General features: G+C 39.2%; 1 protein-coding gene across 3 annotated transcripts in view; it reads right to left on the bottom strand.

The window, feature by feature from the left end:
• Positions 1-14,553, bottom strand: part of IQCM (IQ motif containing M) — a 486,441-nt gene that overhangs the window by 245,983 nt on the left and 225,905 nt on the right. For 2 of the 3 annotated variants that reach the window (XM_061384028.1, XM_061384029.1), the window contains one exon: positions 927-985. The exons of the other annotated variant lie outside the window; for it this stretch is intronic. In XM_061384028.1, the coding sequence (XP_061240012.1) occupies positions 927-985 (59 nt within the window). The remainder of the gene's footprint in view (positions 1-926; positions 986-14,553) is intronic. 3 annotated transcript variants of the gene reach the window in all.

The raw sequence follows: 14,553 nt of genomic DNA, 5'->3' as shown, positions 1-14,553 counted from the left end.
TGTGCAACACTGGAATATTCACATGAAGTGGGCAAAGTGTAGACTATGAGGAGTCATAATCACATGTTATTTCGGTCAGGTTTTGACGCTAAAGTTTTGGCACCATCTTAGGTGACATCAGCTTTCAGTTTCTGGAGCTTTCCAGATTTGGAATTATGAATGAGGGATTATGGACATTGTACAGCCACACCTTAAGAGTAATTGAGAAAAGGAATTAAGCAGGATGTCTGGTAAGAGAAAGTAGCCTGAAAAATATATTTGAATAAACCTGTATCTACTAGGGGGTTAGATTTCCAAACTGGTTGCTTCTGGCAAACTTTCGTCCCCTGGGTCTACCCTTCCACTAGCTGCATCTGTGTGGCTGACACAGAGCTTTGCAGCAGGGTGGTACAAAAACAGTACCGGGTGCGTTAATACATGAACGTATTCCCAAAGCAAAAGAAAGCACAAGTTTGAAACCTCTCCTTTTCAGAAACTTCACCATTAGCTTTCCATGTCACTCTCCAATCTATCTCACAAATCAGTTAGTTTTTCACAAAAGTCTGTCAACAAATTTGCTACACAGAGAAGCAGAGCAATCTTGAGACTCTCTCAGATTGACTGAAAAGCATGCTGTACCATAGCAGATTGTTGTACATAGCTTCTAATAAACCAAACTACTGAGACATCACACAGCAGTGTTTATAGAGTGCTTTTACTAGCCACTGTAAACCATAGCCTGGTCTACTGAATGAGCAATATATGCTCAAAAAAAAAAAGAATTGTTTTTCCTTGCTTCAGTCAAATTAAATGGGAACTTTGAAAAGATATGTTCATACTGTGAGCTTTCAACAGCCTATACTTCTTTAAACCAGATACTTAAGTCAGGATAAAACCAAAGCAAGCACGTTAATTTAAACATTCATGCTACCATATAAAAGATGTACCTGGGTTGTGGCTTTGACTCTGGCTTTACAGATTGTTGTTCTTTTTTAATAAAGTTTTTCTAGAAGAAAAGAAAGAATTGACACAATTAGGAAAACAACTTCACTGTCAAATAAAATTTTAATTCCATTGATGTTCTATTATATTAATCAAAGGGAGAAAGAACTGTTCCATTATACTAAATGTTAAAAGCCTGATTATACTATATATTAAAAGCCTGAACAATGATATACATACGTATATCTAATGTGCTCATGTTAAGTCGCTTCAGTCATGTCCGACTTTGCGACCCTATGGACTATAGCCCACCAGGTCCCTCTGCCTGTAGGATTTCCCCAGCAAGAAAACTGGAGTGGGTGGCCAAGCCCTCCTCCAGAGGATCTTCTTGACCCAGGGATCGAAGAGTCTCCTGCATTGCAGGTGGAGTCTTTACCGCTGAACCACTGGGGAAGCCCCAATTATGAGCCTAAAAATGTATATAAATATGTGTACTCAGCAGCATATGATCACAGAACCTCTTCCAGCATCTTCTGGCCCCCAGGAATACAACTCTTGATTATTTCAGTGAGCAAATATCCATAAAGATCTACTACAGATACGAATTTACTTACTTGGTTATTTGTCCCCCATGTTATAAAAATATTAAAGTAGCTTCCAAAAACACAGTATGTATTAAAAAGGAAAAACATATCAAGTTGAAAGGAAAGTATGAATAGAAAAACAATGCCAAGTGCTTCCGCTTTTGCTTAATGTGTTACACAGATCTGTCTCTCAAATTTCTAGCTATCAAAATATTGTGGCCTAAACTGTGTTCCCCTAAAATTCATATGCGAAAGCCCTAATCCCCAGATGTGATTCTATTTGGAGATAAGGCCTTTTAGGAGGTAATGAAGGTTAAATGAGATCATAAAGGTGAGGCCCTAATCCAATAGGACTGGTGGCCTTATAACAGAAGAGGGGCCACATGTGTGCACAAAGAAAAGGCCATGTGAGGACACAGCAAGGAGAAATCTGTAACTCAAGGAGAGAAACCTCAGGAAAAACTCACTGTGTCCCACAACTAAAAGAAAATTAACTTCCACTGTGCGAGCCACTCAGTCCATAGCGTTTATTATGGCAGGCCTGGCAAACTAAAACGCAAAGTAACAAAGAAAGCACGGTCGTTCTGATACTCACAATGTCTATAAGAGAAGCACACTTATTTTCTGTAAATTTTTTTCCATTAGACTAACTTTGAAGATTAACTTTTCTTCTAAAATTTCTTCCATGAGTACTTTAAAGGAAGCCTGGGATAATGGCATGGTCAGCTTCAAGAGCATCTCTTCAATAATGACACTGGAGTGCTTAATATGGATCTTTTATACAATCCTTCAATACCAGTCAGCAGTGGAAAGAACAACTCAGAAAGATAATTTTTTAAGACCTCAGAATAACTGGGCCATTCCCTTTCTGGTCATTAGGTGTGATCCAAAGCTTAAACTGATACCTAGAGGCAATGCATACCCAATTTATAATCTGCTATGACAATTATTGTGCCCAAAATAGCTTTTGAAAAGATGGCCTTGAATGGGAGGAATTTGAGGCAATCTTGTTAATGAGTGAAGATTAATGGATTTTGGATTGTTGGCGTTGTCTTCCCTCTCAGACTCTAGAAGAAGTCAGTACAAGAAAGTGTCTTGGCTATGGATGTGTTTCTGATACCACAAGGAAAATATTTATTTTAGTTTTGCTTTTAAAGTTTCAAGTATATATATATTTCACCACTGTTTGGCACCTGGAGTCAAAGAAGTCTCTTTTATAAAATCTCAGGATATATAAAGAGTAAATGTAAACATGAAATATGGAAGAAATCTGTATTTGTTTTGCAATAGCACTCAGTTTTAAGACACAGAGTGATTATTTTAAATATATTAAATAAATCATAAATCTCTCCTTTGGAGTCAAGCTTCACTCTATCCTATAGTGAGTATTCTCCTGAATGCAGTCTGACTTGTATGTATAAATTTTTATTTCATGCCATTCATTTTTTAAGGTTGAAGATTAACTTTTCTTCTATAGTTGCGTTAGAATACAATAATAACCTTGAGAAGCACTTTGTATCATCTCTTGACTACTTGTTCCTTTTAGAACTCCCTGATCATGTTTTCTATTTCAAAGCAAAAAATCATCCTCAAAAGTAATATTGTACTTTTAAAAATGTATGCGCACATATAGGTGATAATAAAACATGAAACAGGACCTATAGTCTAAATACCACCCTCAAGATGTTCCATGACACATATTCATGGCTAGAAAAATACTCATGGCTATACAAATTATTTTTTAACCTATATATTCCATACTTTCACACAAAACAAAGTGCTTGGCTTGAAACACACTGTCCTTATAAGATATACTATTTACACTTGCCAGCTTGATTTTTTTCACTGCCTCCTTCTCTGGCCACATGACACACTCTCCATTATGAAGGGTGTCAGATATGAAGGTCATTCAGCAAAGCAGCCTGACAACCATTCTTTTTTTAAACGGTGGTTGTACAAGACACAGACTAAAAGGCAGCCACCCCAACTTCAGGATTTTAACACTTTATTTGTCTGTTCTGGGTCCTAGTTATGGTATGCAGGATCTTTTTCAGTGGCAGGCATATTCCTAGTTGCAGCATGTGGGATCTAGTTCCCTGCTGCTAAGTCACTTCAGTCGTGCCCGACTTTGTGCGGCCCCATAGACGCCCACCAGGCTCCCCTGTCCCTGGGATTCTCCAGACCAGGGACCAAATCTTGGCCCCCTGCAGGGGAGTGTGGAGTCTTGGCCACTGGACCATCAGGGAAGTCCCTCAGACAAACAGTCTTGAGGATTCTTCTTACTAAAATGTTCTCTGATTTTTTTCTAGTGACATCTGTTGTTTCTTTTTCTTCCTACTTAACATAATTAGAACCTGAGGGGTTTTGGGTCATCTTTTTGCAAAGTTGCTTCAGTCGTGTCTGACTCTGTGTGACCCCATAGACGGCAGCCCACCAGGGTCCTCCGTCCACAGGATTCTCCAGGCAATAATACTGGAGTGGGTTGCCATTTCCTTCTCCAATCAGCACTCCTTTATTTAAGGGTTCTTGGTTTTTCACCTAAGTCTTCGTTTTCTCCATACCTATATATTAAAATTGCAAGTCCATTTTGCCTTGGTGTTTCTATCCCATTCTCTCTCAAAATGTGTCTTCTTACCACAGCTGCCACCTGCTTCTCGAGACCTCCTCAAGGTCCTAGTCTCTTATGGCAATGCATTTCAAGGGACACATTCTAAATACTTGGTTGAAGATGTAAGTCACTTATTAAATACTCATGTCAAATTTCCAATGTTTTTAACAACCTGTGTTGATTTACTTCAAACCTTTTTTTCAGACTCCTTTCCCACATATTTTCTCAAACCCCACAATTTAACTGGCACCAATTTGTGATAATTCACATAATATTATTACATCTCAAACTTCCTTTCAGAAGCAGCTGTCTTATCTACCAATTCCCCCTTCTTTCCAAATCTCATCTGGAATTTGTGTTTTCCTTTTGACAATGCTGCTAATTTCTCTCACAGTTTAATGATTAAATTTTTGCACTGATTAACCAGAAATGAAATATGGAAAAAAGCCTTTCATTTTGCACCTTCACGCTAGCCATGTTTCTATATTACTACTATTAGCGTCAAATTCTACAATATGTTTGCAGTATAAACGTAATCTATAATTGACACATTATGCCTCCAATACTTTACCCTAAATGTAGTTAAAGGGTATTTTCTAAGTAGCAAGAAATTTTCATAGTTTTAAACAGCTTTGTGACCCTACCAGAAGCATATATAAACACACATTTAAGGTAAATGAAATGTTTCTTTAAAAATAGGTAACAGTGAACAGAAATCACTAATAGCATATACATGTAAAATTACAAATTACACATTAAAACATGTGAAGTAAACTGAAAAGCTTTTTCTGCCAAGCTTGAATATAAACATTCCTGTTTCCCCAGCAGAAGTCAGTCATGTCACCAGCACATTCTGTGAAATAGCAGTGAGTTGCATTCCTTACACTGCTACTGCTTCTTGATAAATATTTTAAAAAGAAAACTGTCAATAAGTTGCACACATGCAGAACCAAAAGGCAATGGCAACCCACTCCAGTAATCTTGCCTGGAAAATCCCATGGGTGGAGGAGCCTGGTGGGCTGCAGTCCATGGGGTCTCAAAGAGTCGGACATGACTGAGCGACTTCAATTTCACTTTTCACTTTCATGCACTGGAGAAGGAAATGGCAACCCACTCCAGTGTTCTTGCCTGGAGAATCCCAGGGACGGGGGAGCCTGGTGGGCTTCCATCTATGGGGTCACACAGAGTCGGACACAACTGAAGCGACTTAGCAGCAGTAGCAGCAGCAGAACCAGAAGGCACAAAACACATGATTTTGGAATTTTTCACAAGTCATTTTCTTTATATTGTTGTATTTAAGCGTTTCTTTCTCAAAACACACAGAAAGAACAGGAAGGTTTTCAAGCCACAGAATCTCCCCCAGGAAGTTGCAATAGGCCCAGGTAACCCCTAGTTTCTCCAAACCTGCTCATGGAGCCATAGATGCCTCCACTTTGAAGGTGTTCTCAAGTGTGGGGTTTCCTTTACTTTCCTCTTGAGAAGTCAGGGGAATGCCACAGGGAACGCTGGTCACTTGGTCACAGCCACGGCCTCAAAAAGTCATTCAACTTTCAGAGGAGGAAAGCCTGAAGAAGGTGGCCCAACAAAACATAGGTTGGTCCTTTACCAATCACTAGACAAACGTCTTTAATCTCCAAGGGAAATCAAGCCTCTTTGACATGTAGAACTTTAAGGCTAACATGGTAGCAATACAAAGATGAGTAAGAAAGACAGAGAAGTTTACCTCCCAGTGTAAGTCCCTCTCAGGGTTGAAACTTATTTGTAAAAGATATAATAAGGCTGTTATTTCTTGAAGCATGTTCATAGCAACAAATCAGAGGATAATACTATAATACATTCTAAAAATAAAAATCAAAGATATTTTAAATGCATAGTTGAGATGAAGGGAAAGTAATGGAATTCCTTTCTGGTCAAAAACAAGAAGAAATGTTGAATTTACTGTTGTACGAGTTCTGAGACTTGTCTCTGCCTCAGGGATTGTGTGGAAATTTTAGACAACCTAGACCCTGGGTTTTAATGAGCTCTGTGCCTCCTGAGAAATCTGTATGCAGGTCAAGAAGCAACAATTAGAACCAGACATGGAACAACAGACTGGTTCCATATTGAGAAAGAAGCATATCAAGGATGTATATTGTCACCCTACTTATTTAACTTATATGCGGAGTACATCATGTGACATGCTGGGCTGGATGAAGCACAAGCTGGAATCAAGACTGCCAGGAGAAATATCAATAACCTCAGTTACACAGATGACTCCAACTTTACAGCAGAAAGCAAAGAACTAAAGAGCCTCTTGATAAAGTGAAAGAGGAGAGTGAAAAAGCTGGCTTAAAACTCAACATTCAAAAAGCGAAGATCATGGTATCTGGTCTCATCACTTCATGGCAAATAGATGGGGAAACAATGGGAACAGTGAGAGACTTCATTTTCTTGGGTCTCCAAAATCCCTGCAGATGGTGACTGCAGCCATGAAATTAAAAGATGCTTGCTCCTTGGAAGAATGACAAGCCTAGACAGTATATTAAAAAGTAGATATATCATTTTGCCAACAAAGGTCAATCTAGTCAAAGCTATGGTTTTTCCAGTAGTCATGTATGGATGTGAGAGTTGGACTTTAAAGAAAGCTGAGCACTGAAGAATTGATGCTTTTGAACTGTGGTGTTGGAGAAGACTCTTGAAAGTCCCTTGGACCACAAGGAGATACAACCAGTCCATCCCAAAGGAAATCAGTCCTGAATATTCATTGGAAGGTCTGATGTTGAAGCTGAAACTCCAATACTTTGGCCACCTGATGCGAAGAACTGCCTCATTGGAAAAGACCCTGATGCTGGGAAAGATTGAAGGCAGGAGGAGAAGGGGCAACAGAGGATGAGATGGTTGGATGGCATCACCGATTCAATAGATAGGAGTCTGAGTAAACTCTGGGAGTTGGTGATACACAAGGAGGCCTGGCGTGCTGCAGTCCATGGGGTCACAAAGAGCCAGACATGACTGAGTGACTGAACTGAACTGAACTGAACCAATTCAATGGACATGAGTTTGAGCAAGCTCCAGGAGTTGGTGATGGACAGGGAAGCCTGGTGTGCTGCAGTCCTTGGGATCGCATAAGTTGGACATGACTGAGCAACTGAACTGAACTGAACTGTGCCCTCTAGTTGAAAGCACTGGAACCCAGAGCATGAAAAAATGTTAGAGTTGAAAACACCCTGTAAAAGGCTAGGGACTGGAAGTATAATATCCTTAGCATATAACTGGGATTTTCAAATTTCCATGGGGTGAGAAAGAAAGAGAAAGAGAAAGAGATATCATGAGTCTACTTGTCTGGCATGGCCTTGGCTCTGGGTAAAGAGGGGGCAAAATCCCCTCCTAGGAATTTCTCAGGCCAACACCTCATTCATAAGGATTTGGTGCCTCACTTCACACTATCTGAAATTCCCTAAACTACCCCCACCCCACAAAAAAAGGCAGCAAATTTAGAGTAAAAGGTCCCAGGTTGGTGGTGGTGGTTGTTCTGTCCATTCGCTAAGTCATGTCCAAATTTTGCGACCCCATGTACTGCAGCAAGCCAGGCTTCAGTAGTTGGTAGTCCTCTAAAAATGTACCCGGTAAAAGCAAATATCAATATAAAGAAGAGTGTAGCTTAAAGTTTCAAAGAATTTTCATAATAAAATACAAAGAAAAATGAGCTCCCAGTCAGAAAATCATCGAATATAAGAACTATTAAAAAGCAGAGACATTACTTTGTCAACAAAGGTCCGTCTAGTAAAGGCTATGGTTTTTCCAGTGGTCATGTATGGATGTAAGAGTTGGACTATAAAGAAAGCTAAGCACTGAAGAATTGATGTTTTTGAACTGTGGTATTGGAGAAGACTCTTGAGAATCCCTTGGGCTGCAAGGAGATCCAACCAGTCTATCCAAAAGGAGATCAGTCCTGGGTGTTCATTGGAAGGACTGATGTTGAAGCTGAAACTCCAATACTTTGGCCACCTGAAGTGAAGAATTGAATCATTTGAAAAGACCCTGATGCTGGGAAAGATTGAGGGCAGGAGGAGAAGGAGACAACAGAAGATGAGATGGTTGGACAGCATCACCAACTCAATGGACATGGGTTTGGGTGGACTCCGGGAGTTGGTGATGGACAGGGAGGCCTGGTGTGCTGCAGTTCATGGGGTTACAAAGAGTCGGACACAACCGAGTGACTGAACTGAACTGAAGCAATCAAGGTGTCAGAAAAAACAACAAGCTACACATTCAGAAATTTTAGGACTGCAATACCCTAATTAAGGTAAACAGAATACAAAATAAGAATGAGTTTCCTTTTCTATATATTCAGAAATATATTGCTGCTGCTGCTAAGTCACTTCAGTCATGTCCAACTCTGTGCGACCCCATAGACGGCAGCCCACCAGGTTCCCCCATCCCTGGGATTCTCCAGGCAAGAACACTGGAGTGGGTTGCCATTTCCTTCTCCAATGCATGAAAGTGAAAAGTGAAAGGGAAGTCGCTCAGTCGTGTCTGACTCTTAGCGACCCCGTGAACTGCAGCCCACCAGGCTCCTCTGTCCATGGGATTTTCCAGGCAAGAGTACTGGAGTGGGGTGCCATTGCCTTCTCCGCAGAGATATATTAAAGGACCCCAAATTATCAAAGTTGACCAAACTAATTTGGAAAATAACAACTAGACACTGTAAAAATGAAACATATGATTGAAATAACAGAGAGCTAAACGAATAGCAAAAGACAAGAATGGATACACAAAAATATTTAAACTAATATAAAAATAGAAATCAGGTAGGAAAAAAAAGACCCAGGATGCAGCACTGAGAGGCAGAGAGATGGCAAATATGAAAAAGAGGGAAAACAAGAAAGACAACTGAATGGAAGGCAATGTATATGTAAGGACAGTTTCATAAAAAGTTTTAATCAGAGTTTATACAGAAAAAAAAGGGAAGAAAAATACCATTTAAAGAGATAGTGACAGATTTTTTTTTCCCATACCACAGAAAGACACTGATTTTAGGAAGCCAAATAAAAACCAAGCAGAATAAACAGAAAACCACACTTACACATCTCATAATAAAACAGCAGAACAACAATTAAGTCCTTAGAAGTAGAGAACAGAGACACATTACTCACAGAAGAAAGACAACTGGATAAACATCTGATTTTTCAACAGTGGCAGTCAGAAAACATGAAAATGATAACCTCAATGTTTAGAGAATGTATTATTGAGGATAAAAGTAAATATAATATGAACAGAAGCTTTCTGCCAACTGACCCTTACCTAAAGTGAGTGAAAGTCACTCAGTTGTGTCCAACTATTTGTGACCCCATGGACTGTAGCCTGCCAGACTCCTCTGTCCATGGCATTCTCCAGGCCAGAATACTAGAGTGGGTATCCTATCCCTTCTCCAGGGGATCTTCCCAACCCAGGGATCAAACCCAGGTCTCCCGCATTGCAGGCAGATTCTTTATCAGCTGAGCTACCAGGGAAGCCCTTACTAAAGGTACTTCTAAAGGACATAGTTCAAGAAGGAAAACCATCCGATAGGCTTGTGATGCTAGATATAAAAGTGAAAGTGTTAGCTGCTCAGTCGTGTCTGACTCTTTGCGACCCCATGAACTGTAATCCACCAGGCTCTTCTCTCCATGGAAATGTCCAGGCAAGAATACTGGAGTGGATAGCTATTCCTTTTTCCAGTGGATCTTCCCAGGGATCAAACCCAGGTCTCCTGCATTGCAGACAGATTCTTTACTGAGAAGGCAGGTAAAAAATTGGTAAGCATGTACATAAACATAAACAGGTAGGGAAGTATAAAACAATATGACAGTTTCTACATAATTTGTGAAGCTAAATAGAATGAAAGAGAGAACTAAACACTAGTAGTTAGGGCAATCTAAGATTTCTGTATGAGGTGGGAAGAGGATAAGTATATTTTAAGTTAAAAGTATGTATTAAAATTCCTAATTTAACCACTTAAAAAAAGTAAAAACAAGAACATAAATGTCAAATGAGTACAAAGAAAACTAGCACAATGTCAAACTTGTACTAAGGACAAAGGAACAAGAGGGTAAAATGTCAATTTACCAAAAAAAAAAAAAAAGGATAAAATGGAAAGACAAATGGAGAACACAAAATAGAAAGGGTGTAAATGCACCTAAATATATTTTTTAAAATACCACTCTATGGTGTTCACAAAGAAGAAATAATAGTGGCCTAGAAATGTGTGAAAAAAAATTTCTCAGCCTGATTTGTCATTAGGGAAATGCAAATTAAAATTGCAAAGAAATATTTCACACCTTCCAAATTGGCAAAGGTTAAAATTTTGACATATTAAGTGTTGCCAAGCATATGAAGCAATGGGGATTCTGATAAACTGCTGCTGAAAGTGGAAAACTGTTCACTGTATTGCCTGGTAACACTGAACACACATGCGCCCACTGACCAGTACAGCCAGTCTACTCCAGGCTGCTTGTGGCTGGAGGCGATCAATTATCCAGGTAGTTAATAATCAGTTACTGAGTTCCTACTCCCCAGGCCCTATCCACCTACCTCCCAGGCTAAAGGGATCAATATTCTAGCATCTACATAACCCATTCTCAATGTATCAGGGTGCAGGCTCATACCGATGCTGGGAATTCTTACCCTAGAGAAACTCTTGCACCTAACACTTGTCAAAGAATGTTGGTGGAATTGTTCACAATAGGACATAACCTTTTAAAAAGACAAATATCTCTCAGCAATGGAGAGGATAATTAAATTTCAATGTGATTATTCAATGGGATGGTGTGCATCCATGAAAATGAATGAACCATGAGGGCAGAGGTCAACATTTATGAAGATTGACAGTTCTCAAAAATACATTGTTGGGCAAAAAGAAAGAGAATATATTATAATTTCATACACACAAAGTCAAATACAAGTAAAATTAAGCAAAATACTAATTGGAGTTGTGTCTAGATGTGCTAAAATTATAAAGAAAACAGGGGAACACTTAACATAAAATTAAGAAGATTGGTTTCTTCAAGTTATGAAGGGAGTGAAAAGACACAAAGAGTTCTGTTTCCTAAGTTTTATAAGTATTTGTTTCAGTTTTATTCTTTAAGATATATATATAGAGCTACATATAGATATGTATATGAATAATACACTGTTTTGCACTATTAACACATAAAACAATAGAAATCTTTAAAACCATGTGATAGAAAAGTTCCCGAAGTTTAAGGTGAATGTCAGTCCCCCAAGAAAGAAAAGAATGAAAAGACTTTGGAAATCTATACGTTTTCCAAGTTTATCAAAACCCCCTAGGAGCATAAGTGGCTCCAGATCTACCCTGTATGTTCTTGGAAATTTCAAAATTCAAGAATGCCAAGCAATGGAACAGCTGCTGCCAGGAATGAGCTATCTGATTCTGAAGTTTTAACTGTATGAACCTATAAATACTATGACTTCCCTAGTGGCTCAGTTGGTAAAGAACCTACCTGCGATGTGGGAGACCAGGGTTCAATCCCTGGGTCGAGAAGATCCCATGGAGAAGAAAATGAAGGCACCCCACTTGAGTATTCTTGCCTGGGAAATCCCAGGGACAGAAGGGCCGGGCAAGCTACATACAATCCATAGGGTCACAAAAGAGCTGGACACAATTTAGTGACTAAACAACAAAAAATTGAATGCATGTTAAAAGCTGCCCAGCCACTAACTAAAGTTTGGCTAACTACCCTTGTTTGAAGCACTTTTATGGGGAATTACATAAAAGTATGCTTCTCAAACTTTATGTGTTTATAAATCACGAAGATCTAATTCTTTGAAAGTAAGGATACACTTGGATATATTGGCTTATTGAAATTGTACAGATTACTTTATTGGGGTGAAAGGTCTATTACCTGGCATACTTTCCCAGGCCAATTTTGATATTCACTATTTTTATTTCATTATTTGAAAATGTGTTTCTCAGATCTTTGATTGGTTATAATCTTACTCATCAACATTCACAAGAAAATGCATTCCTATCCTGCCATGACTCTAAATTAAGCAGAATGCATTCCTGTCCTGCTACGATTCTAAATTAAGCAGAGAATAGTTGTTATACAGTTGGCTAAGTCATGTCTGACTCTGTCTGCGACCCCATGGACTATATCAAGCCAGTCTTGCCTCTCCTTCATTATCTCCCAGGGTTTGCTCAAACTCATGTCCATTGAGTCGGTGATGCCATCCAACGAACTCATCCTCTGCCTCCCTCTTCTCCTCCTGCCTTCAATCTTTCCCAGCATCAGGGTCTTTTCCAATGAGTGGGCTCTTTGCATCAGGTGATCAAAGTATTGGAGCTTCAGCTTCAGCATCAGTCCTTCCAATGGCTATTCAGGGTTGATTTCCTTTAGAATTGACTGGTTTGATCTCCTTTCTGTCCAAGGGACTCTCAAGAGTCTTCTCCAGCACCATAATTCAAAACCATTAGTTCTCCAGTGCTCAGCCTTCTTTATGGTTCAAGGCTCACATTCTTGTACATAACTATGGAAAAACCATAGCTATGACTAGACGGATCTTTGTTGGCAAAGGAATGTCTCGGCTTTTTAATATGTTGTCTAGGGTTGTCATAGATTTTCTCCCAAGGAGCAGGTGTCTTTTAATTTCATAGCTGCAGTTACTGTCCACAATGATTTTGGAGCCCAAGTAGATAAAATCTGTCACTGCTTCCACATTTCCCCTTCTATTTGCCATGAAGTGATGGGACTGCATGCCATGATCCTAGTTTTTTGAATGTTGACCTTTTTTGCTGCTTTTGTTGAGTTTTAAGTCAGCTTTTTCACTCTCCTCTTTCACACCCAATCAAGAGGCTTACACACACACACACACTATATATAAAAGAGATAAACAACAAAGACCTACTATATAGCACAGGGAACCAGGGAACTGTGTTTGATATTCTGTGATAACCTATAATGGAAAAGAATGAAAAAGAGTGTGTGTGTGTGTGTGTATATATACACACACATATACAATTGAAGAATAAAAACAATATACTTGTACCAAGGAGTAAGCACTACTTCATTATATAGTGATCAATCGTAGTGTATTATACAGCAGTATTTTTATGTATAACTTAAAAAGAAGAGGTGGCAAGAAAACTGACCTTTTCCAGTCCTGTGGCCATTGCTGTGTTTTCCAAAGTTTTTGGCATATTGAGTGCAGTACTTTAACAGCATCATCTTATTAGGATTTGCAATAGCTCAGTTGGAATTTCATCACCTCTACTAGCTTTATTTGTAGTAATGTTTCCTAAGGCCCACTTGACTTCACACTTTAGGATGTCTGGCTCTAGGTCAGTGATCACACCATCGTGATTATCTGGGTTGTGAAGCTCTTTTTTGTACAGTTCTTCTGTGCATTCTTGCCACCTCTTCTTAATATCGTCTGCTTCTGTTAGGTCCATACCATTTCTGTCCTTTATCGATCCCATCTTTGCATGAAATGTTCCTGTAGCATCTCCAATTTTCTTGAAGAGATCTCTAGTCTTTCCCATTCTATTGTTTTCCTCTATTTCTTTGCACTGTTCACTTAAGAACACATTCTTATCTCTCCTTGCTATTCTCTAGAACCCTACATTCAGTTGGGTATATCCTTCCCTTTCTCCTTTGCCTGTCACTTCTCTTCTTTCTCAGCTAGTTGAAAGGCTTTCTCAGACAACTGCCTTGCCTTCTTGCAATCTTTTTCTTTTGGATGGTTTTCATCACCACCTCCTGTACGATGTGACAAACCTCCGTCCATAGTTCTTCAGGCACTCTGTCTACCAGATCCAGTCCCTTGAATCTATTCATCACCTCCACTGTATAATCATAAGGGATTTGATTTAGGTCATATCTGAATGGTCTAGGAGTTTTCCCCAGTTTCTTCAATGTAATCTTGAATTCTGCAATAAGGAGCTGATGAGCTGAGCTACAGTCAGGTGCCAACTGTATAGAGCTTCTCCATCTTTGGCTGCAAAGAATATAATCAATCTGATTTCAGTGTTGACCATCTGGTGATGTCCATGTGTAGAGTCTTCTCTTGTGTTGTTGGAAGAGGGTGTTTGTGATGACCAACGTGTTCTCTTACCTTTGCCTTGCTTTCATTTTCATTTCCAAGGCCAAACTTACCTGTTACTCCGGGTATCTCTTGACTTCCTACTTTTGCATTTCAGTCCCCTACGATGAAAAGGACATCTTTTGGGGGGTGTTAGTTCTAGAAGATCTTGTAGGTCTTCATATCTGTACTTCAGGTATTTGTCAGGAAAAAATTACATTGAATAGACTGTCACTATTTATCAAAAACCCACTTAAAAGGCAAAATATTATGGGGAATTGCCTAAACAGTATTTCTCAAACATTTATATACTTATAAATCACTATTGATCTTATTAATACAATAGATTTTGATTCAGTAGATTTGGGGTGGGTCCTAAAA

The sequence above is a fragment of the Bos javanicus genome, chromosome 17 (assembly GCF_032452875.1).
Source record: "Bos javanicus breed banteng chromosome 17, ARS-OSU_banteng_1.0, whole genome shotgun sequence".
NCBI lineage: Eukaryota > Metazoa > Chordata > Mammalia > Artiodactyla > Bovidae > Bos > Bos javanicus.
Note: the sequence above shows the minus strand (reverse complement) of the source record. Positions and strands in the feature narration are given on the sequence as shown.